This window comes from Neltuma alba, unplaced genomic scaffold, assembly GCF_004799145.2.
Source record: "Neltuma alba isolate B1F8T4 unplaced genomic scaffold, ASM479914v2 tig00002129_pilon, whole genome shotgun sequence".
NCBI classification, from domain to species: domain Eukaryota; kingdom Viridiplantae; phylum Streptophyta; class Magnoliopsida; order Fabales; family Fabaceae; genus Neltuma; species Neltuma alba.
Window position 1 is genome coordinate 83,935 of NW_021632748.1, and position 26,160 is coordinate 110,094.

General features: G+C 33.6%; 1 protein-coding gene across 1 annotated transcript; it reads left to right on the forward strand.

Moving 5' to 3' along the window:
• Window positions 1-26,011, forward strand: LOC114717269 (probable LRR receptor-like serine/threonine-protein kinase At1g56130). Its single transcript, XM_028902370.1, has 24 exons — window positions 1-115; window positions 988-1,165; window positions 1,728-1,799; window positions 1,975-2,046; window positions 2,646-2,717; window positions 3,056-3,127; window positions 10,304-10,375; window positions 10,470-10,541; window positions 18,829-18,900; window positions 18,975-19,046; window positions 19,162-19,233; window positions 19,900-19,971; window positions 20,073-20,138; window positions 20,245-20,310; window positions 20,685-20,729; window positions 21,541-21,605; window positions 21,871-22,247; window positions 22,975-23,173; window positions 23,274-23,435; window positions 23,573-23,691; window positions 23,913-24,123; window positions 24,244-24,472; window positions 24,589-24,739; window positions 25,415-26,011. Exons 1-24 carry the CDS (start codon window positions 1-3, stop codon window positions 25,805-25,807), a joined length of 3,096 nt encoding a protein of 1,031 aa, XP_028758203.1. The 3' UTR covers window positions 25,808-26,011.
• The last annotated feature ends 149 nt before the right edge of the window (window positions 26,012-26,160 follow it).

Sequence of the window (26,160 nt, forward strand, 5' to 3'; positions counted from 1 at the left end):
ATGGCTTCTTCGCCAGTGATAGTTTTTGCGATTGCTTCTGCTGTTTGTGCGTTCTTCAGCTGCTTGGTTGTTGTATCCTCACAAGATCAAAACCTTACTACCGATCCTTCTGAAGGTATATTATATATTTTTATGCCCCCCCCCCTCTCTCTCTCTCGTCTGTTTGTGGATCTGATATCCCTACAAAGTGAGTATTCATTCATATAGGAATAATTGTTATAGATATATGCTGATGAAGGATGCCGCTGAACCTTTTCAGTTAAGGGGGAAAAAAAATAAAATAATATGTTATTGTGTCTTGATAATTCCAGAATGATTTTTTTTTTCAATTGTCAGAAAAATCTGATTTTTAAACAGGATTTTTCCCTTATTATGTCACTTGTTTGCATGATAAGACGATTTAAATTTCTATAATTTTGTTTAAAAAATTCTATATAAGTACTTTTATTTTTATTTTTTTGGGGAAAAATGCTAAACTGTAAGAATTTGCATAACTGTCAACGAACCTTTCCAATAATATGATAATATCTAACCCTTCTCATCATCAATGAAAAGTCTAACATGTTATTAATAGGTATATTATTATTAATTATTAACAATTAATGGTGTGGATTTGAACACTCTCGTCCAAGTGATGTATGTGCATGATTTGTGTGCCAATTTTAAGATCAGTTTAATCTATCTTATACTACTATAAATAGATAGACGCCGATTATTGATATATAGTATCGGTTGTATTATTTTTATTATTTCATGATAATTATGTTTTTTAATCCAATAAGCACATAATTAAAAATCTTTAATATTTATAGTTGAAGTTAATTAGCAGTTCATTAAAATGATAGATTCTCTTTACCTTCTCATCATTGTGCTCTTTGGAGCTCGGAAGAATGCGAAGCTTAATAGGAAATTTTTCTGTGGCATATTCAAAATTGGAACATTCTATTATTATTATTATTATTATTATTATTATTATTATATATGCAGCGAGAAGTGTGAATAGAATATTCGAGAAATGGGGGATATCGGCATTACCAAATGTGTGGAATATCAGCGGTGAGTTGTGCAGCGGAAGAGCTATCGACAGCACCACCACCGTTGACTCCTTAAATCCATTCATCAAATGCGACTGTTCTAGTGGCACTACCTGCCACATTACTGAACTGTACACTCTCTACCTTCATGTTTTCTTTACTACTACCTCTCTTATAACAGTAAGCTGAAAATAGTATTTGTTCCACAATATAAGTTCTTAATTTATTTTGTCTCCTAAATTTATAATTTTTTTAAAGTATCTAAGGCTATTGATGATTAAAAGAATACTTTAAAAAATTTAACTCATATTTATTATGAATAATTGATTTAACAAATTTTTCAATTTATTCAAATTAATAAAATAACTCTTATATTAAGAATTATTAATTAATGATTTTTGTCTTAATTAGAGGTAGTATTCACAAAGCATTTATGGGTATTCAGAATTGTTTTGAGCTCAGCAATGTCACTTTGAAAAAGTGTCAAGAAATGAGCAACATCATTATTTAACTTTTTAAAGAAAAACTAATGGTGCAGAAAGAGAGATATTGCTCATTTTTTAACATTTTCAAGTTAAAAGAACTTCTAAATACTCATAGCGGATACTTTACTTTCAAGTTCAATCTCTATTTTAACTTTCTTAACTTGATTTATTGATATAGAGCCTGGTTCTTTCATTTTTATGGCATCAGGAGGGTTTATGCATTGGATGTTGTTGGGGAAATCCCAGAAGAGCTATGGACTCTGACTCACCTCACTAGTTTGTATGCTTGTTTACTCCTCAATTTTTCAAGCTGGGTTTTTCCTCTGATAAATCCTAGAAAAGGATTTTGATTTTTCCCCTTTTTCAAAAAAACCAATGGATTATTTTTCTTGTTAATTTTCCTATATTAATTTCTTAGCATGCTAAAGTTTCCTCCATCAAATAATTGCAAGCAGGGACATCCGACAAAATTACTTGACAGGTTCTCTACCTCCGGCCATTGGAAATCTAACTCGTATGCAATACATGTAAGGCCTATTAGTTAATATAAATGCTTCTTGTAACGATCAATTCAAACACAAATTTATGTTGTCCAGTTTGTTTGGATAGTTTATACTTTTATGTTACTAATACTTCCCCTGGCCCTATTTATATGACATTTCTTTCATGTACCATTATTACTCCTATATAATATAATAATATATAAATAAAAGATTTGTGTTTGTCTAAAAATCTAATGCATATTTTTCTATTTTAATTTTTAATAAATTATATGTTTTTTAATCTCTTTTTTTTGCTTATTATCTCTTTTAATCTTCATCTTCATAAATAAAGGCATATTTGCAAAAATTACACCTCCAACACATCTATTGTTTTTAACTAATTTTAACCAATATTTTGATTTAGTTAGTTACTTTGTTACTTATATATAGGATTGGAGGGAGTATTTTAAAAAAACAATAATTTAAATTTAAATAGGAAAAAAAATTCAAACCATTCATATTGATATAATGGTATACATTTATTCAAAATGACTCCTTTTTATGTCTCAAATAGGAAGAATTCTAGACTTGCATGTTATACTTCAATGAACATACTCAGGAACTCTCACTTTAATATCATTTAGGTCCTTTGGCATCAATTCTTTATCAGGGGAGATTCCGAAGGAATTGGGAAATCTTACCGAGTTAATATCATTGTACGTTATCCGCTTTCCCTTGCATGCAACTATTTCCTTCCCCCTCTTGTATGAGTTTTTTTCTTCATTTTTTTTTGGTTATAAGTTATTTAAATGGCAACTTGTTTTTCTAACAGATTCTCATTGTATCATATTACTCTAAAGTAATATTGTTTTCTTCTTTGCTTTTCCCTTCAAATGGGCTTTGTTAACATCTAGAATTGATAGAGAAGAACATTAATCAGTAACTATGCAGCCTAATTTAAAAGTCATTCTGTTCTACAAGATTTATGATTTTTGTGAAAAATATATGTTGATAATACTATTCAAGAGCCAATTAATTATTGTTATCTATCCAGGAGTTTTGCATCAAATAGCTTCTCAGGTTCTATCCCATCCGAACTAGGAAATCTGGTGAAATTGCAACAACTGTAAGTTCTACTATAGTATATGCATCTACTTTTTTTATTATGACCAAATTGTATAAGTCCCTCAGCATGGAAGAATAAGTTGTTTCATATCGATGAATTTTAATCCTTCGATTGATTGTCAATGGCTAGTTAGCCGATAACAACACCACCTGCCACATTTAGATAAAGTTCTTGGTTTGCAACTGATATATGGTAAAGCATAGACAGTAAATAATACAGTGAATAATACACAGGGACTCTTACGTAATAACTTTGGGCTAGCGCATCTTCTGTGATGGGTTCATTATGGGTTAGTTATAAAAGGAGAGAGAGAGAGGATAGTGATGACATGGCTGGGAGGCTAGGGAAATATAGATCTATACCTTGGGTCATTTTCTCTCTATTGAATGAAATTACCTCTGTTTGTCCTTTACTAATATTAAAGGTATCAGAGCCAAGCTCGGTTTACTATATTGGAGACACGATCCACTGAACGCTTTGATGATATTGACTAGGATTCCAAGATTCCCAAGATATCTCTGATCTTAAGTCGTTAGCTGCTAAATTTGAAGTCTATCTCAAGGAGATTTCTGTTAAGCTCACTTTACTCTCTGACACTGGGAAACGAGTCTCGTTTAATGGTGATGATGCCTCCAATTCGAATCCTCCTCATGTCCCACATTTTGGGTCTTTTAGTGAGCTGTTTCAACCACACACGACCTATGTGGTGCCTACCAAGTGGACTCATATTGAGTTCCCTCAATTTGATGGTGAAGATTTTAAAGGGTAGTCCTATTGATGTCATCAATTTTTTAATGTAGACAGTACTCCTTCAGACTAGCGAATCTATCTACTATCCATTCATCTAGAAGTCCATGCTCTATGGTGGTATCAAACATTCATGAGGCATTGGTCCTTTGTGAAAGTAAGCTAGGATGAGTATTTTCGATAGATGGAAGCTAAGTTTTTTGATGTGAAGGAGGAGAATCCACTGATTGCTCTCAAGTTGCTACAACAGGGTCACGGTTTTGTTTAGGACTATGAAAGGAAATTTGATGAGCTTTTCTTGAAGGTTGACATTCGTGAAGGTGTTGGTATCAATCTCTTTATACAAGGGTTGCCTGCTTATATTCAAAAGTTGGTGCAGAACTTTGCTCCGTCTTCTCTTGCGAGCGTGTCTTGTTCAGCATGGATGCAGGAGGCAATTATTCAGGCGTTACATCATCATACTCCTATGAGGAAATCTTCTTGGGTTAGTAAGTCTTGCGACTCTAAACTCTCCAGAGGTTCAAGTCCACTAGGCCTCAAGTCCAACTTGACTATTGTTAATGCTCAATCTAGGCTCGATAAGTCCAAAATGCTATCGTCTTCTGTGTCCAAGGGTTGGGGCAATTTGTCCTTGGCTTCATCATTAGCATCATCTGTGGCATTAAAGCTTACCAAACAATTTCCCAAGAAGGAGATGGATAAGTACTAGCAAAAAGGACTTTGCTACAAGTGTGCCAAAAAATACACCCCATCTCATCACTGCAAGAATGCTCATATTTTTTTCACTTCTGGTAGAAGAAGATGAGGACCAGTTTAAGGATACCTTAGACATTGTTCCCCTTAATTTGGTTGGCATCATCAATGCGATTGAAGCTAAGGAGAATATGGTAACATTATTGTTGAGGGGATGCATTAAAAATCAGGATATGATGATTCCTCGATAATGGAAGCATGCACAATGTTACTAATGTAATAGTAGCTAAGCAACTAACTTTGAAGGACAAGGAGAGACCAGAGATAATTCTTACGGTAGCCAACTCTCATAAGGTGTATGTTACCAAGCATTGGCCTGCATTATCTTGAGAGATAGGGGCTATGTTTTCGAGGATGAATTCTTAATCATGAGGATTAAAGGATACGATGCCATTCTGAGCGCTTAGTGGCTGTGAAAGTTAGGGCAATTTACTATAGACATGGAATTGAAGTTATTTGAGTTTAAGCATGAGGGGCAGCTCATAGAGTTGAGGTTTGTGCTCCCCTCATGTGCTCCGCTTACACATTGAGTACAACCAAAGACATGGTAGTTTCTCACTATATCTTCCTTATTCACACGCCCTCTCAATTACAATAGGGATTGAATTATGTGTATGATCTCTCGCTAACCCAGTATGCAGACTTGCTGGTGGACAAATTGAGAAAATATTCATATTATTCTATTGTGAAAAGACTGTAAAAGAGTTGATGAATTGAGAGAGTCTATTTATACAGAGCAATTAGGCTTAATGGGCTTAAGCCCCAAAACAACAAAATAACTAAAGAAAACAATAAATTGCATAAGACTTTTAACGCTCCCCCTCAAGTTTGGGACCGAATAAGTTTATAATTTCTAACTTGTTGAGAAGTTTGGTTTGGATCTCTTTACTTACTGGCTTAGTCAAGATGTCTACTTCGTGGTTTGCAAATTTTATACCTTCTCTCTTATAAAGTGGCAATCAATCTCTATATGCTTAGTTCTTTCATGAAAAACTAGATTGGTTGCTATATGGATCGCTGCCTTACTATCACAATATACCTTTATTGGATCTGTATGACTAATTCCCAAATCTTTTAATAAGACAACAATCTAGAACACTTTTGAAACAGTCATTCCCAAGGCCCTATATTCAGCCTTTGCAGATGATCTAGACAACAATGTTTTGTTTCTTGGTTTTCCCTGCAATCAAGGACCCTCTAAATTTCAAAAGGTATCTAGTAATTGAATGCCTAGTAGTTAGGCAAGTGGTCCAATCCGAATCATAATGGCATTTTAGATTGAAATCTTCTTCTGTATTGAGTAATATCACAACTCTAGGAGACTGCTTTAATTATCTTAATACAGCAATAGCTGTTGCCATATGAGACTTTATTATTGTTCGCATGAACTGACTAAGAACCTACATAAGAAAAGATATATCAAGACGTGTAACAATTAGATATATTAATTACCTACCAATCGCCTATATCTTTCTGGATTCCCTAACAAATCCTTTGGTTTGTTTTTCCTTTCATCATAGGCTAGAAGCCTCAAATTCTAAGCCATAGGTAGAGAAAGGGGTTTACATCTACTCATTCCAGTTTCTACAAGGAGATCTAACATATATTTTCATTAATTAAGAACAATGCCCTTCTTAGACCTAGCTACCTCTATTCCCAAAAAATGTTTCATTGTTCCTCGGTCCTTAATCTTAAAGTTACAATGAAGAAATTCTTTTACCTCATTGATTCTATTTTCTGCATTTTTAGTGATAAGTAAGTCATCAACATAGATCAGAATTAACACAGCCATCAACAAAATCTTTAACATACAAAGAGTAATCATGTTTACTTTGTTTGAATCCACCATTAATCAAAGCCTTAGACAATTTTTTTATTGCATTGTCTAGAGGTCTGTTTAAGTCCATAAAGTGACTTATTCGATTTACAGACCATATGCTCCCCCTTATCCTTGAATCCTTGGAGAATGGTCATGTGCACTTCTTCGTCTCTAAGTCTTCATCCAGAAAAACATTATGAACATCCATTTGATACAAATTCCAATTATAAACCGCAGCAAGTTTAAGAACAGTCCTAATAGTATCATCTTAACCACAGGAGAAAAAGTTTCATGATAGTCAATCCCTTCTTTTTGATTATACCCTTTTGTAACTACCCTAGCCTTATACTTGTCTATGTTTCCATCCAGTTTATATTTTATCTTGTAGACCCATTTACATCCTAGTGCTTTCTTTCCTTTAGGCAAAGGCATAATGTCCCAAGTTTTGTTATTTTCTAAAGCACTTATTTCCTAGTTGATGGCCTTTACCCAATTGTAATTCTTAATAGTAGCTTATAATTTAGAGGTTCAAAGGAAGAATTGCATGCGGCTTATTGGACAAATATGTTATAGTTTTTGATGAACCTAAGGACATGCTACCTCCTAGCTAATTTGATCATGCTATTCCCTTAAAGGATGATAAACCCATTTATTACCATCCATACAGATATGACCCTCTTTAAAAAGTTGAGATTGAGGCTTATGTATGGTAGATGTTGAACAGTGGCATTATTCGAGAGAGTACAGTTTCTTCGTAGCCCCTGTCGTATTGGTGTAGAAGAAGGATGGGACATAAAGATTTTGTTTCAATTATAGGAGACTTAATGATGCTACTATCAAGAATCGATTTCCCATCCCTGTCATCAAGGAGCTATTAGATAAACTCATTGGGGCTACTTATTTCTCTAAACTAGACCTGTGGGCTGGTTATCACCAAATATGGATTAAGGAATAAGATATTGCTAAGATAGCATTTAGAACTCATGAAGAGTTGTACCAATTCTGAGTGATGCCCTTTAGACTCATTAATGCCCCAGCCACATTTTAAGGCTTTATGAACTTAGTTTTTAGGGCCTATTTACAGAAATTCATCCTAGTTTTCTTTGATGACATCTTAGTATAGAGCAAAGATTGGCTCTCCTACTTGTAGTACTTGGAGATCACTTTAAACACCTTACAGCACCAGAAGTTATTTGCCAAGGCATCTAAATGCACCTTTGCAGCATGGCAAGTGGATTACCTGGGGTATATTATTTTAGAAAAGGGGTTCTAGGTTGATTTGAAAAAGTTAAACGCTATCTCCTCTTAGCTAGTACCTACCTTGCTTAAGGAGTTATGTGGATTTTTAGGACTCATGGGGTATTATCGTAGGCTTGTGAGGCAATACAGTATGATGGCCAAGCCTTTGACTAATCTTTTGAAGAAAGACAAGGCATTCTTATAGATGAATGAGGCTGTTATAGCTTTCTAAGTACTTAAACAAGTCATGATGTCCCCTCCAATGCTTGCTTTGCCAAACTTCAATGAGACTTTTGTCATCAAGATTAATGCTTGTAGTTCTAGAATTGGTACTATTCTATCACAAAATAGACATCCATTGGCATTGTAAGTAAGGCTCTTGGCCTTAAATAGAAGCCCTTGTCTGCATATGAGTGCGAGTTACTAGCCATCGTGTTTGTTGTCGAACAATGGCGAGCATATCTGTGGGGCAGGAAATTTCTCATTAAAATAGATCATCTGTCTTTGAAGCATCTTTTGGAGCAGAAGGATTTGAATCAAGTCTAATTTAAGTAGATGCACAAAATGTGGGGACTGGATTATGACATTATATACTAGAAGGGCAGTGACAATGTGGCCGCAAATGCCTTATCTAGGACTTCAGAGGGAGTTATTATTGCTATCTCTGCACCAATATCTCCTCTTTATGATAATGTGCAGGATTTATTGTTGAGTGATGATGAATTGTAAAAATTAGTTAAGGAAATTGAAGCCAATCCGTTGTCACGTCCTTAGTTTTCTTGGCAATACCAGTTATTAAAGAGGAAGTTTAAACTGGTGGTAGAGGCAAAAATCGTAATCTCTGAAAGAGCTACTTTCCTATTTTCATGGTGATTGGATTAGGGGCCATTTAGGTATACAACCCACTTTCTATTGGTTATCATCTAATTTTTTACTAGAAAGGAATAGAAAAGGAAGTGAGAAATTATGTTACGGAATATTCTATTTGCCAAAGGTTTAAACTTGAGTTGATAGCCTCTCTTGGTCTCTTACAGCCCCTCCTAATACCTGAACATATTTGGTCTAAGTTGTCCATGGATTTTACTAGTGGTTTGTCCAAGTCTTATGCTAAAACAACTATTATTATGGTGGTTGTAGATAGATTGTCCAAGGCTGCCCATTTCATGGCTTTGAGGCATCCATATAAAATTGTTGAGGTACCCTAATTCTTTATGGATAATGTAGTTAAATTGTATGGCTTCCCTAAATCTATTGTGTATGATCATGACCCCATTTTTTGTGGGAAATTCTAGAAAGAATTGTTTAGATTGTATGGAATTAAATTGAACTATTCTTCTTCTTATCATCCTCAGTCAAATGGACAAGTTGAAGTCTTGAATCGTTGTTTGGAGTGTTATCTCCAATGTATGACTGGTGACTCTCCCAAGCAATAGGTCAAGTGGTTGCCCCTGACAGAATTATGGTATAGTATAATTCAACTATAGGTATGACCCCCTTTGAGGCTGTTTATGGGGTGGCTCTGCCTACTCATTTACCCTATATTTCTGGTGATTCTCCTAATGATGTTGTAGACAGAACTTGTATGGCACGGGAGTTAGTTTTATAGCTTCTTAAACAACATTTGATGAAAGCTCAGCAATTGATGCTTAGTCAGGCAAACAAACATAGATCTGAGAGGCATTTTGAGGTGGGGGATATGGTCTACCTAAAGCTGCATCCCTTCTGTAAGAATTTATTAAACAATTATACATTGCACAAGCTGGCAGCATGTTACTTCAGGCCTTTTAAGGTTCTTAAGAAGGTAGGTAACATTGGTTATGAATTGGAGTTGCCTGTGGGAATAAGAATTCACCTAGTATTTCATGTTTCCTTAGCTTGTTGAAAAAACATGCTGGAACAGTTAATCATAACTCATAGACCTTACCCCCTTTTGATAGTCACAGGGAATTTATGCTAGAACCAAAACAAATCATTAGGCGGAAGATTATGAAAAGCCACAATATGCTTGTTACATAGGTCCTAATTCATTGGAAGTTTACTTGACCTGAAGATACTACTTGGAAGGATTGCACCATCATTCAGACTCAATTCCCTAATTTTTCTGTAGTGGTTCCTCAAGCAACCTCAATTCTTGTGGACAAGGATGTTGTTTAGCAGGAAGTATTTTGATATATGGTAAAACATAGATAGTAAATAATACAAAAAATAATACACATGGACTCTTATGTAATTAACTCTAGGCTAGTGCATATTCTGTGATGGGTTCGTTACGAGTTAGTTACAGAGAGAGAGAGAGAGAATAGTGACGACATGGCTAGGAGTCTGGGGAAATATTGATCTATGCCTTAGGTCATTTTCTCCCTGTTGAATAAAATTACCTCTATTTTCTCCTTCATTGAAATTAGCAACTATCTTGTTTAAACAATATAGTGACGCTTTTTATATGCCTAAAAGTTACAATTCTTAAGTTGGTTCTAGATTATGTCAACCCTTAAGTCCTTTTATTTACAAAAGTGTTATCTTACCAATTTGTCAATTTTTTGTTAGATCAGGACATGTTATAAATTTCTTTATAAAGATAAATATGATATCAATCTTAATTGAAAATTTCTTTGCAGCTACTTAATTAGTTCGGGACTTAATGGTCTGATTCCTCCTACATTTGCTAATCTAAAAAACCTACAGATATTGTAAGAGATCACATTTTTTCTTTATTTTATCTTTCTTTTTCTCTCTTGGATATCTTGAATCATGGTGATGAAAAAATGTTTCTTGTTTGTCTAGCTGGGCTTCAGATATGGAACTCGCTGGCAGGATACCTGACTTCATAGGAAGTTGGTCTAAGCTCACAGGCTTGTAAGACTACATCATCAGTTTCCTTCTGTTTCAAAATAACTAAAAAGTTGAATCTTTTATGCATTCACTACTAGAAAAAAAGTCTATAATGACGGTTAGAATAGGCTTTTCATGGTGGTTTTAAAGGTATAATGAATTCTGTCGACATTGTAAGGAGAAAATTACACGGCGCTTTATAACCATAATGAAAAATAACTTTTTTTTACAGCCGTTATACAAATAACCATCGTTAAAAACTTTTTTTTTTTTTACATTCTACATGATTTTCCTATACAATCTCCTTGCAATTCACAAAGCCAAATACAGTCAGCAACACAGAAGAATATGCAAAGCCATTTCAAGAAGTTTTTCCTAACACTAACATCCAATTCTTATTGAATCGCCTACATATTATAATCAATAACTACTCAACTAGTTAATAGTCTTTGACCCCAAAAAACTAGTTAATAGTCAAAATGAACTAAAATGTGATGAATGACTTAACTAAAATTCTCAAACAATATTGTTGACAAAATATCCCTCATCAACTTGATTTTCTTGGTGTCATATGGCAAACTATTTTGGAATGCTGTAAATTAAAAATAACATTGTTATTAATCAACTTGATAAAAAATGTGAAAAGAATTAAAAAAATTACATACAATGAAATTAACCTATATTTACCTTATTTAACTTCTCAGTAGTCCTTGTCTCAATGATGATATCATTTATATATCGGATGACATGATATCTGCATTCAACACTCTTGAACTGACAACAATACTAACAAAATGAAATATAAAATTGAATATCTAACTTTGATTACCTAAAAAAAATATATATATATATAACATTAACTTTGATTATTGAAAAGATTTATAAGTATACAGTTAGCTCAAAACAATATACTTGTGGGAGATCCATCTTGGTAGTCACTTATTGTTCTCTTTGGCCATAACATTGAAAGTATGAAAAGCCTTATCAGCAATTAGAAGAAAATAAAATTAAAGCATGTTTGTGTAAACTTTACATATAATAAATATATAAACATAAACTCATATGTTAATAATATCTTTGGTTTCTTCTTGTGGACCTCCACGGAGGGAATTGAACCAGTAGACTTGTTATCAAAGGGGGCAAAAACAATTAAGGTCCAATGACAATTGCATAATATGAGCCATGTTAATTATAATGCTGTATATATAACTTGTGTATCTCAAATACAATAATATACTTACCCTTCCACATAAGGTGCAAAATATAGTTTTTTTTTTCCATTTGAATCATTGTAGTCATTATGTAGATTGACCTTGCTTCCACAGTATTTATTATTTTCTGTGCCTTTTGAGGACACATAAAGTCATATGTGCCCTCAAGTCCTCTCTGTTGACAAACACGAGTAAGGTGCCTGTTGTTCAAATAAGAAACATTAGGACATGCATAAAAGAAAATGATATTGTAACTTATAAAATAGCCAACTGCATGAAGACTATATCTGGCTTCTCAAAGTTAAGGAACTGAACGAGGTCCTTCTTGTCAATGGTGAAGTCATATTTCACATCTGAAACCATAATCACAAGTGGCATGTTGAAAGTAAAATGGCTCTCCATATTTTCCACCATGGAATGAAGAAGTATCAAACTTCTATACATAACCCCAACATGAGGAGGAAGAGGCTAAAGGATAGGATTTGCACTCTTTGTCACCTTCTTCACTGCAACTGGCTTTCCAACAATTCTCTTTGGCCATAAAATGAGAATTTTTTTTTTTGCCTAAGCTAGTAGTTGAATCTCATCAATAGGGTTGCGCACTGGTGTACCACCTTGATCACTACGGACCTTATCCACTGTTACCTCACTTGATCCTTTGAAACATTCTTGCCATGGATTGTTGTGCTCAAGAATGCTCGACCATTAACAACATGAAGGGATAAATCTTCTAAGTCCACATAAAGAGTATATGGCAATCCATTGTCTTAGGTAGGGTCAGGGCTAGGGTTAGGGTTAGACATTGTCAACTATTGCGTCTGATTATTATTGCACTTCCCACTTTTAATCATAAGTGAACCCTGAAATATAGAAAGAAATTACTTAAGGCATATTTAATAAGTTTAAATGGATGAAATGAACCTTCATAAGATTTGAGAAAATAGGCAATTATTACCTATGATGGTTCAGACACTCGGGGTATTTGGAACCCAGTCGTGCCCATCATCATCATAGCCTATTGAAACTTGAACATCGAACTCCTCATACATCTTTCGCATCTCCGTCTTGTGTTCTTGACTAAGTTGAGCTTGAACCCTCTCTGTTTCTTCTTATAATCGGTGGTTAAGCTCTTCTTTAGATACCATGTCAATAGAGGATGATCCAACGTTCTTCATGAACTAGGGCCAAAGAACCATTTAATGCTAATCCTTTTAGGGGCCCCTCAAACTCAACCAGGATGGTCAACCTTTCTAATCACAATGGCCAAGATATCCATCTGTTTATGAGGAACAAATGTACCTTGGGATAATTGCTCCTCAAGTGTATCCTATAATATTAAAGCAACAAATTCAATTTAAGATAATTGAAAAAAGCAATTAATGAAGCATAATACATAAATATTACTTACAATCCTCTCAGCAATAGCAGCAGTCTCTAGAGTGATATATTGACTCTTTTTAACGCTCGCTGCGTTCTATTTTTCTAGGCAAGAAGGACACTGGATGGGTGGAATGACTTCAATAGGTCTGAAGCAGCAGCCATCTATACATCCTATAACTACTCCTCTATCATACTTCTTTCTAACCCATTGTACCCTCCACGAGACATGGCATGTGGGTATACATTCAGCTAAGATATTTGTTTATTCTTCCTACTTAGTGCCTATGACAATGAAATAAATTCAACAAAGTTATTTTAGTTAAATAAAATATAAATTCATTAATAACTAAGTTTGAAGAAACCAAACCTGAAATGAGTATCGATCCTTAGGATGCTCATCCTTTTCCACAAAGATACTCCCTTGTAAGCATGGATTTAAAATCTCTCCACCATTCATCAAGTTACTTTAACACACGGTGTTTCATCTCCTCAATTGTGGGAATATCAAATGTGAGCTGCAATACAATACAATAAATTTAGAAGTAAATAATCAATTATAATTGAAACAAATAAAGAAAAGAATTCGTAATGTACCAGAATATCCTCCCAAAGATTGTTCTTTACTTCTTCCTCTAACATCCTCCAATTAGGAATATCAATTCTAATCTTACTGCTGCTAGATAACCCATATAACTATTAAATTGAGTCTCTTCGAGACATACAGCCTTCAAATCATCATCAAACTCTACTGTAATCTTCATGGGCTATGTGGTCTCATCACGTAAAGCCAGCTTCTTCTTAGGGTCAGCCCTCTACCCCTTTTCTTGCTAGTAAAGGAGCTATATCGCCAGAACCTTATTGACCGGATCGGTCCATTTCTTATTCAAAGAACAACCAATAAATGTAAGAATAAGAAATATCAAGTAAATTTAATAAAAAAAATCACATTATGAATAAATGATGAATATCAAATAAATTTCATACAAAATATCCAATAATTTATTTAGACCTTACAATAATTATCCTCCTAAATTCCTTCACAATGATTATCTGTAACAACATAGTCAACATCTACCAAATTTGATTCAGCTGTTTTAGGTCAAGTAGTTGTGAAAGGTGGGGTTTCGTTAAGATTGAACTCTGAGTCACTGTTATCTCTATAACTCCTTGCCTCTTACTTTAGAGCATGATAGACAACTTTTTCTTTACTAGATCGGTGACATAAAACACTTATTTCATTTGACTTGCCAAAATAAATGGCTCATCTCTATATCCAACCCTCTCATGATCAATCAAAAAAAATCCAAATTCTTCATCTACTTACACAGTATTAATATTAACCCACTTACATTTGAAGATGAAAACTTTAAATTTGGTATAGTAACCTCCCATATCTCTTCTATTACTCCATAATAGGACATTGATGCCAACATTGGGTTTTTATCTTTTGAACTATCAAAACGCATAGCTTCGGCTATTATCATCACCCCACTATTCTACATAGTACTTTTATCATCTTAGGTTTTTGTGTAAAATGAATAACCATTTATGTCATATCCTCCCCAACACACAATCTTAAAACAAGGCCCTGCAACTAGCCTTTGTATTGTCTCAGAAGGATTTTCATCCTTTAACACTTCTTGCTTGAACCACTCTACGTATGACTTGTTATGCTCATTAGCTAGTTAAATATTGTTCTTTCTTGGATTAAAGTTATTCAGCATATTCTTGTAAGCATCCAAATAAGGAAAAACTTTATCCGTATTGTTTAAAATATATAGATGTGACTGCATTACAACTTCGTAAGACATTAACCTCATTATGACACCCCGTGTTCCCTTGTGTCTCCTCTGATCATGTCAAGATTAAGGAAGTCCAATTACCTTTACCTTATCAAGATATGCATTGAAAAATTCAATTGCCTCTTTAGCTACATATCTCTCAACAATTGATGCCTCAAGCCAATAAGGATTCTTAGAGTACTCTTTTAGGATGTTCATGTGTCTCTCAAATGGGTACATCCACCTTAAATACACAGGGCTGCAAAGTCTTATCTCTCGCACAATGTGAGCTATCATATGGATTATAATGTCAAAAAATGATAGAGGAATATGCATTTCTAATTAGGAGGATCATATAACCTCTATTTTCTAATTCATCTAACTCAGCAGGATTATGAACTTTGCAAAAAATAGCATTAAAAAACATACAAGTTCTCATAATAGTACTTCTCACATCATTTTTCCCAATGCCTCGAATAGCAACTAAAAGTAATTGTTATATCAACACATGACAATCATGAGACTTTATCCCTGTTATCTTCAAATCTTGCGTTGAAACGAGCTTCCTTAAATTAGAAGAATAACCTTATGGCACCTTAATGCTATTCAAAAAATCACAAAACTTGTTTTCTCTTCCTTTGATAATTTGTGCGCAATTAGATGTAAATAGGTCCTCTTACACTCTCTTTCTTCTGGGTAGAGGGGTTTTCTTATTCTAATTTCGACCAATTCCCATCTTGCATTAATTTCATCCTTAGTCTTTTCACTTATGTGTAAAAGTGTACCGACAATACTCTCACAAACATTTTGCTCCATATACATCACATTTAGACTACGCCTTATATCAAGACTACACCAATATGGAAGATTGAAAAAGAGAGATCTTTTTTCCATATATTCCTTTCATCAGCAATCTTCTTTTTCTTTTTACTGAAGATCACATTAACTCCATCCACTCGTTGATAAACTTCTTCTCCAATTAATGGTATTGGAGCCATTTGACATTCTTGTGATCTATTAAATGCCTTCTTCAATCTATAATAAGGCTGGTGCTGACTAAGAAACCTTCTGTGACCAAGGTAGACTGTCTTCCTTCTATATTTGAGTTGCATGTAGTGAGTGCCTTCTTCAATATCAGACATGGTTTATGTACCTTAACACTGTATCTTGACAAATTTTCATATGTCGAAAAGTCATTTATCGTAATAAAGATCATGGCATGTAAATTGAAGGTCTCTTGTTTATATGCATCAAACACATTAACACCTTCCTCCATAATTTCTTTAAGTCCTCAATTAAATGTGCCAAATACATATCGATATGATTTCTCGACTGTTTTGGCCCTGAGATCATCAAAATAACATGATATACTTTTTTTCACACATAACCAAGGAGGCAAACTGTAAATTACCAGGAGCACCGGCCAAGCATTATGTGTGTTACTAAGATTACCATATGGATTAATTCTGTCCATACAAAGCCCTAGCTGAAGGGTTCTTGGCTCACTATCGAATTGAGGAAATTTTTGATTTATTGCTTTCCATTGAGGAGAATCTGTGGTGGAATGAAGTTTTTCACAACATATTTTCTCACTAGAATGCCATCTCAAGTTCTTTACTTCTATGGCATTACCAAATAAATACTTAAACCGTGATATTATTGGAAGGTACTATAATACCTTTAAAGGAGAACCTTTGATCATCTCATCATAATCACCACTGCCTTTCTTAACTTTGCATCTTGAAGTGCTATATTTAGGGTACTTATTCAACCCTTCATACTGATTTCTGAATAATATGCAGTCATTGGGGCACATATGTATTTTTTCATATTCCAAACCCATCAGACACAATTTTCTTTGCCTTATATATTCCTTTTGGAAGTCAATTCTTTTTTGAAGAATAACACTTAACAGTTCAAGCAATTCCGTGAAATTAGCATTAGTCCAACCATTTCTTGCCTTTAAGTTCATCAATTTCAACACAGTTGCCAACCTTGTGTAATCATTTTTACACCCTGGGTATAAAGGCGTCTCTACATCACTGCACAAGCTTTCATATATGGGAGAGAACTGTGCAAAGGACTCAGACCTTATGTCATGAAACATATCCGAAATTATATTACCAAAGTCATCATTCACAACCTTCTCTTTTTCAGATATTGTAGTCTTTCTAATTTCGCCATGCTATATTCAATTTGTATATCTCAAATTTATCCCATCATAGATAAAATGCTCTCTTATCTTAAGAATACTCCATCGACTATTGTTTAAGCATTTAACACAAGGACAACAATACAAACTATCTCTTTTACTATGGGCATTTCTATGAGCAAACTCAAGAAACTTTTTAACCCTATCCTTATATTCTTCGCTAATTCTCTTAGCTTCATCGAACTACGATCCATTATTCTACAAAGTTAATGAGCATAGTTATATTGTCAAACTCAATTCTAACTGCTTAATTCAAATATTCAACTAAATAAAATAATTAAGTGCTGGTCAATAAATTAAAATTGACTAACACTTAATTACAAATTAAAAGGAATGTCTTTTTTATTTTATAAAAATTTTGACAGAATTTTACCTTAATATATAATAAATCCCAAATTATTTAAAAAATGGACAAATCAATCAATCAACAAACCAACAATATAATAAACAAAGACAAGATAAATTTGAAAAAAAAAAACTAACAAAACCAAAGTAACAATTCAATCTCAAACCAATTCGATGAATAAATATTCTTAAAACTAAAATTTATGAATCTAAAACAGAAACACAAATTATATTTATTTGCTATGAAGTTTTAAACAACACTTTATCATTAGTCAAAGTTCATAAAAAAAGAAATTAACCAAAACACTTAATAGATTATTTATTGGTAAATCCTCAAGTTTATTACAAAAATTTGACAAAAATTCAAAATAAAATATCAAAAAATTATTAAAAAAATTAAAAATTTAAGAACTAATCAACTTTGAACATTTAAACATGTTTCTAATACCGTGTATAGAAAGTAATCAAGGTTTTCTAACTCTGAATTTCACCAACCAACCCCTTAAGTACATAAGAAACGCAAAATAAACAACGCAAGACATTCAAAATATAAAACTAATCAACCCATTTGAAATACAACAGATTTTTATTATCAAAACATCCAAAATATCAAGAAAAAAAAATGAAAAGAATGAAATAAGGGGAAACTCACTCAGTGGAGGTGATTAAAATGCGAGAAGAGGCAACAATGGACGGTGGAAGATGGTAGAACACAACCATGAGTGAAATGGAGGACCAAATATGGTGAGAAACAGTGGGAATTTGCCAGTATTGTAGTTCGGTGTTAGGACAAAGGGGGACTATGGCACACTGACTGTGTGAAACTATGAAAATATGAAAAATAGAGTGCGCGATAGGGTTAAGTTTAAAATTTTCCATGGTGGTTATCTTAATAACAGCCATGGAAAGTTAACGGTCATGCCACTTATTTACAAAAATACCATCACTTTTTTTTTCCACGGTGTTTTTCTTTTTAACCACCGTTGTTCCCGATATTATATATCTTTTTTGTGGTAGTGATGTTGAAGTGACATTTTTGTCAAGCACTGAGTATGTATTGCTAACCTACAAGTTTACTTGCTTTAAGTTTTCAATTAGAAGCTTCTTCTCCTTGTGATTTTTAGGGTTTTCCCTGATGGATTTACAAAAGGAATGAAAGCTCTTCTAAGCTAACAAGTTTTTAGTATTAAAATATGGCTTTGGGATGACTATTTATGTGATTGTACTTTTTTCCTTTTTATCATGGAACTCTATGAAAGTACTTGAAATAATTTATGCACAAAATTCTTTAGGATGTGAAATCTAAATGCTTGTTTTCATGCTTATATATTCTGTTCTAGAATTCTGCACTCACTAAATTCAATTACTGTATATTTTGATAGGAGGCTTCAGGGTAATTCCTTTGAAGGACCAATACCATCATCCTTGGAAAATCTGACTTCTCTTACAGAGTTGTGAGTGCCATCACTATTTTCTTCTATTCCTTCTATGGATTAACAAGAGCTAATTACATGATACTTAAATGTAGGAGAATAAGTGAAATATCTAATGGGAGCTCCTCACTAGCATTTATAAGGAATCTAAAGTCTTTGAATGTCTTGTAAGTTTCAAGGCAATTGCTCCCTCAGTAATCCAAAATCTGTCTACTATATAGATATGATTGTATTTTTTCCTTTCTAGAATGTATCACAACAATTTGGTTACAAATCTTGCAGAGTATTGAGAAATAACAATATTTCTGATTCAATTCCGTCAGACATTGGTGAATTTAAGAGTTTGACACAGCTGTGAGTATTACTGGGTTTTGTGGCTCTATAGATACGTATAAACTATCCATAAACTTAAATCTCCATTGGAGATACAAGCTGGTAACTGCTAACTGTTACCGTTGTTGTCCTAGAAATCAGGGGATTAAACTTTATGATTTCAATTAAGTCAACATATTATTTCTATTATTTCCTTTCTTAGTCTCTTGATCTCCTTATTTCTGTAATTGCTTGTTTTATGAAATTCTAGCACATAGTCTATAGCCATCGTCCTTATTAATGACCTATAGCATTTGTGAATTATGTAATCAAAATTGTAAAAGCATAGCTGCCATTTTTCTTTAATTTGTGAGCTAGAAAACAATATAATCAGAGGTTATCCAACTAAGGACAACCCTTAATTTTTGGTGCAAATTCTATCAAAATGAAATGTTCATCAAGTTGAGTGATTTAGGATTAGAACTTGAAATCTTTACTACTAGTTTAGGGTAAACTTGCTAGTTCACCAGTGTTCTTCACTAATTTAGATAGTGGAACAAGGTTTGAGGCAGCTATCCATCTTATGCTTCATAAAGTTATCATTATAACATCTACTACTACTATTAGTCTACAACTAATAATCAATGGTCTTGAATTGTATTTGTGTTTCAAGCCCAAATAATTATATATGTATGTTGGTTCTTTCAGGGATTTAAGCTTTAACAATATCACAGGACAGATTCCAGAATCACTTTTCAATCTGCGCTCACTAGCTTACTTGTAATATATATGCCATGCTTGACTAATTAAGTTATAGATTTCTTCTTATGCTTTCATGGTTGGATTAAATTAAGCATCATTTGCTTCTTCTCCAATTTTAGATTTCTTGGAAACAATAAACTCAGTGGCACTATCCCTACACAGATAAGCCCGTCTCTTCTCAATATGTTAGTATGCTTGACATTTAAACTCTATAGCATCATAGTGCACAAAAGACCGGAGCATAATATGTCATTCGCAATGTACTTAACTAACTTGAATGAATGCTTGCAGAGACTTGTCCTACAACAGTCTATCAGGGGGCCTCCCTTCTTGGGCGGACCAACCAAATTTACAAGTGTAAGTAGTTTGGTACTATCGTCATCATTTCCTCCCCCCTTCTTTTTTCCATCACTTATTTTTCATTTTTTGTTGGTTTCAAAAGCTCCTTGCTTTACTATAACTAGCTACCCCCCGTGGGGCGAGGGGTTAGAATTACAAAGCTCTATAACATAATAGCATTCTCTCTCAATAATTTTTTATGATACAATAAAAATTATTCATATCCTTATTGCTAAAGCAAATTAAAGTTGAGTTTATGCTTTCATGAAAAATTCTATAATGCCTTTACTACAGTCAAGCTCTCATATATCTTTAAGGTTTGCTTGCTCAATGCATGCATGTATATATGTCTGTGAAACTGACATGGTGATTTTTATGGGTATGATATGCAGCAATTTGGTTGCCAACAACTTGACAATAAATTATTCAGATGGCAGGTGATCATTATGCTTTTTATTTAATGATCACAATGATGATATATTTCTACAAATATATATTTATATATATATATATAGAGCAGGTGATCATTATGTTTTTTGCTTAATTATGACAATGACGATATATATCTACACGCACATGTCCTGTTTGCTGAAGGGTCTTTCAAGTAAGGGGGTATGATAAATCAAAAAAAGAAAATCCTGGGTATCTCCATAAGGCTTTAGATCAAAAGAGGTAATTTAATAAGTTTATTATACTATCTCCAATCCTAATTATAAAATCTTATTTGTAGCCTACAAACAATATCTTATAATTATGACTGGAGATAATATATTTTCAGGTTTGGTTGTAAGTAAAAGCATTAGAAATCAAATATTCTTTATGACTCACAATTTCTTATGCTTCCTGGTAAGTTCATAACTTCACTTTTGCTACCATGAAAGCCTTTTCACTTGGTGATTATTGCATATCGAAAATGAGAGAGGAAAAGGAAAGGGAAGGGAAAGAGAACGAAATATGGATCTTATAGATTAAAAATGATTCTCGTGCCCCTACTTAAGATGTAATAGCAAAATATGGACATTTCATATCGTTAAGTGATAATAACAAGGATATAATAAACACTATAAAAAAGCATTACTTTCACGTTCAACATTTCCTTATTCTCTAAATAGGGCCTAGAACCTTTTTTTTATTGAACAAACTTAAAATGAATTCCTTAATTTGTTCATACTTTAATAACAACTAGCCATAGATAATTGGAACTTACATGCAGTTTTCTAGTTTGATATAGACTCTTTTCTCTTGTAGTGGCCTTCCCTCTGGACTTGAATGTTTGCAGCGTAATTTTCCCTGTTTTCGTGGTCCTGGAAGATGTAAGTAACTCTAACGATTGGCTTGCTATGGTAGGAATTAAAACTGCAAAGGAAGAGTATTCTCACACAACGATATCTTTGAGTCTTTGGCTATGTTTGGTCATTTCTTCTCATATTTTCCTCAGCATTCATTTTTCTTTATCATTTTGTAGAAAACTAGAGCTTTAGAGATGCTCAGTTTTCCTATAATGTCACTTAGGAATTAAATTAACTAATTTCTTTGTTTTCACTAATCAAAAGAACCATCTTAAATGTTTCAATACAGATTTTGACTTTGCTATCAAGTGTGCTGGTCCTCAAATTACAACATCAGATGGAACTAAATTTGAAAGTGAGAAAGAGACAATTGGTGCTGCTACATATTTTGTTACTAATTCAAGAAGATGGGCAGTTAGCAATGTTGGGTTATTTACTGGTTCAATCAATCCTCTATACAACAGATCTGTGCGTGGTCAATTCACTAATACTTTGGACCCAGAGCTCTTCTACACTGCTAGGATCTCTCCTTCTTCATTAAGATATTATGGCCTGGGCCTAGAAAATGGGGATTACAACATCTCCCTCTATTTTGCAGAAATGTCTATTCTAGATACTGCTTCATGGAAAAGTCTAGGAAGACGATTCTTTGATATTTATATCCAGGTATATATGATGTTTTTTAAAGGCATTATTAGACTGTAATAGCCTAAATGGAAGTCAATAAATTTCTAATAAATTTACTTGTCTGTCTATCTATCAGTTAGCTCAAGCAGAAGATTAGTATGTGTAGGAAAAGGCCTGCCCAAAAATCAATAGTTGAATACACATAATTGGACAAATTTTGTTTTGCCTTGAAATTCTGGTATATACGACAATACGACATTGTGTAAAGAAATACATATTCTTGAATAACATTAGGCGAAGGTTGAGGAAATCTAAAATAGGAAGATTATAATTCTAATTTTATTCCTTTTGTCTATTTCTATAATGTTCATTGAAAAAATTAGAAAAATGATGCTTTATCTAAAATTTGCATCAAGTAACACATTATAAATATAATGAACAAAATGTGAGATTAGTATTAGGGGCTTTGAAATAACAGTTTAAGTTTTTCCAATCAAAATTGTACTAACCATGATGCTTCCTTTCCAAAGCCACTGTATACTTGAATTATTGCAGCACATTCTAATCGTATACTTTTGGCTTATTAATTAATGCATTGCATCTTTTAATTCTAGAGGAATATTACTAAACTTTTTATAAGAAGATATATGAATATTTGACATTAAAATTTTTTGTCATGATTCCTATTTCAAATGTCCACTCTTTTCTGTTCCCCCTTGTTTTTGCCTCCATTTGCTTCTTTCTCATTTTTCTCATTTGATTTCAGGGGAATCGTGTTTTGAAGGATTTTAACATAAAAAAGGAAGCTAGGGGGCCCTCTTTTAGAGCTGTCCAAAAGGATTTTCGTGCTCATGTGTCAGAAAACTATCTAGAGATCCATCTCTTTTGGGCTGGAAAAGGGACTTGCTGCATACCAGACAAAGGTACTTATGGCCCTATGATTTCAGCGATTAAAGCTAGCCCAGGTAAAGATTTACCATAGTCACCAGTCTAGAAGTTCAGTTGCTAACTTTCCAAAACAAAAAGTTTTGATGTGTGACTATGGTTTGCTTGTGTGTTGTATAGATTTCATTCCTACGGTCAGCAACAGACCTCCAACCAATAACAAGGACAAAACTGGTTTGATTGTGGGAATTGTTGTTGGTATTGGAGTAGTAAGCTTTCTATCTTTTCTTGTGGTTTTCTGTACCATTCAGAAAAGAAAGCATCATAGAGATGGCAATGAAGGTAACAAAAGAAAAAAAAAGCACTTCTGTTTACCCATATACAACTCTTTAAACTGTAGCTGTTCATATTCAAAGTAATAGATTACACTCTCTCAGTTTCTTTTTCAACCCATAACCTTGTTCACGTTTAATTTGCAGAGCTCTTAGGTATTGATACGAAGCCATATACTTTCAAATATTCTGAGTTAAAGAATGCTACAGATGACTTCAATCCTGGCAACAAGTTGGGCGAGGGAGGTTTTGGTCCTGTTTATAAGGTAAATATTCTGTAAGAGGATTTGGAATAACAATGGCATTGCATGCTACTACCTTATCATTATCAACATTACTGATGAGACTTGTTAAAGATGTATAAATAAAAAAAGTTTAGGGCTCTAGCTACTTTGTTGAAGAATAAAGTTTTTTACTTACAGAAGTCCTAAAACCAAAGCCATAGAATTTATTTAAGAGAATAACCACTTTCCCTTTTGAATTCCAGGGAACACTTAATGACGGAAGAGTAACTGCTGTGAAACAATTATCTGTAGGATCTCATCAAGGAAAAAGCCAATTCGTAGCTGAGATTGCTACTATATCTGCCGTACAACATCGTAATCTTGTTAAATTATATGGATGTTGCATTGAAGGAAATAAAAGGCTTCTTGTTTATGAGTATTTGGAAAATAAGAGTCTTGATCAAGCACTATTTGGTATGATAATTCTCTACTTCCTACGTGAGTTTGGAAGCTTGTGTATATGGCAAAGCTTTTTTGCCCTTGCTTTTATTCCTGTTGATTAAACTCAGCATGTATGTCACTTGTGTATTGCAGGAAATTGTTTAGCTCTTAACTGGCCCACACGCTATGATATCTGCATGGGCATAGCAAGAGGTTTAACTTATCTTCATGAAGAGTCTCGGCTCCGCATTGTGCATCGTGACGTAAAAGCTAGTAATATCTTGCTTGATCGTGAGCTTGTCCCTAAAATATCTGATTTTGGTTTAGCCAAATTATATGATGATAAAAAGACGCATATAAGCACCCGTGTAGCTGGGACAATGTAACTCCATGACTTAATTTCCATGTCTTTTTATGCTATACAATTTGACATATGTTTTATTTCTTTGTGCTAATACTTTCATATTTTTATTTTGATAAACTTTAAACTATTAATAGTGGATATCTTGCTCCGGAGTATGCCATGCGTGGGCACCTTACAGAGAAAGCCGATGTGTTTTCCTTTGGTGTTTTGGCCCTTGAGATAGTTAGTGGAAGGCCGAATGCTAATTCAAACTTGGAAGGGGAGAAGATCTATCTTTTAGAATGGGTATGTACTACCTCTTTGTTTCCTAAGAGTAAGATGCATTTGGTTTATGAAATCATTTTCTATTTACACTCTCTAAATTGACCTGCAAGTTTTCATTACATAGAAAATAATGTTGTTTTGTTTACTTGAAAATCTGACTGTAAATTGACATAAATGACCATAAAAAAGCTTTCAACAAGTTTCTTTTTGCTTTCTAACAATAAAAACCTTTAGTAGAAATTACCATAACATTGCTTACAAATGGCACCAGTCATTCAGCAAAAATGCTCAAGATCTCTACCAAAAAATGAACTATCCCCTATATTGATGAGTATTATACCATCAAGGATACTAACAGAGAATGGAAGGTCTGTGCTAGGCATGAAAAAGCCTAGAATTTAGTTATTTTATCTTATTGTATTTAGTTTTAAGTTAGTTTGAATATTACCATCTTATAGAAGCATATATTTTAGGTCTAACTTGGTTAGATTACTATGATGTTAATGATTGTAAATAGCCCGAGAGTTTTGCAGTTTATTAGACTTTCTATGTTTTGAAGAAACTATTTAGTATATGCAGATTGTGAATATCTCATTTTATTTGGAACAGTTCTGATGTGTCACAATTCTTAAATTATTATTTCTTCACTTCATCCCATATTTCCTTAACTGATTTTGATGATGTTTGAGTCAACAGGCTTGGCAGTTGCATGAAAGTAACTGTATAGGTGAACTAGTAGATCCTAAACTATCATCGGATTTCAATGAAGAAGAAGTTAAGAGAATGATAGGGATATCTCTTTTGTGCACTCAAACTTCACCACTAGCAAGGCCAGCAATGTCTCGAGTTGTGGCAATGCTTTCTGGAGATATGGAAGTGAGCACCGTAAGTTCAAAGCCTAGTTACTTGTCAGACTGGAAATTTGATGATGAGTACAACTTCACGACTGGCTTGGCCACAAAGGGATCAGAGACGAGTCAGTATAACTCATCCACAAGTACCACCATTGTCACTGCTCCAACTGCAAACCAATTACTTGTAGATGCTTCTAAACCCATCCTTGATCACACTCTTAGTGAAGGTAGATAAGAATTATGGTATTTCTTGGTTGCCCATGTGTATGATATACATAAGGGAAGGAGATTATGCTTTTGATATTTTGATTTCAAAATCTGTGTCCCCCCCCCCTTAATTTAACACAATTAAGCACATGTAAACATACAAACATGTCAGTGCTGACTTGAACTTAAGGCCTCATCTAAATATGACAGGTGGGCGGTGGTGTTGATGCTATGACCACTAGATGTTAAATATGTGTTATTTGTGTCAAAACCTCTATATTATTATTTATAATTACTATAGGAGAAAATTCTGTTACATGCTTCTCGGCTTCAAGCTTCTTCCACGTTAGTATAATAGCTAAAATTGATTTTTCCTCTCGT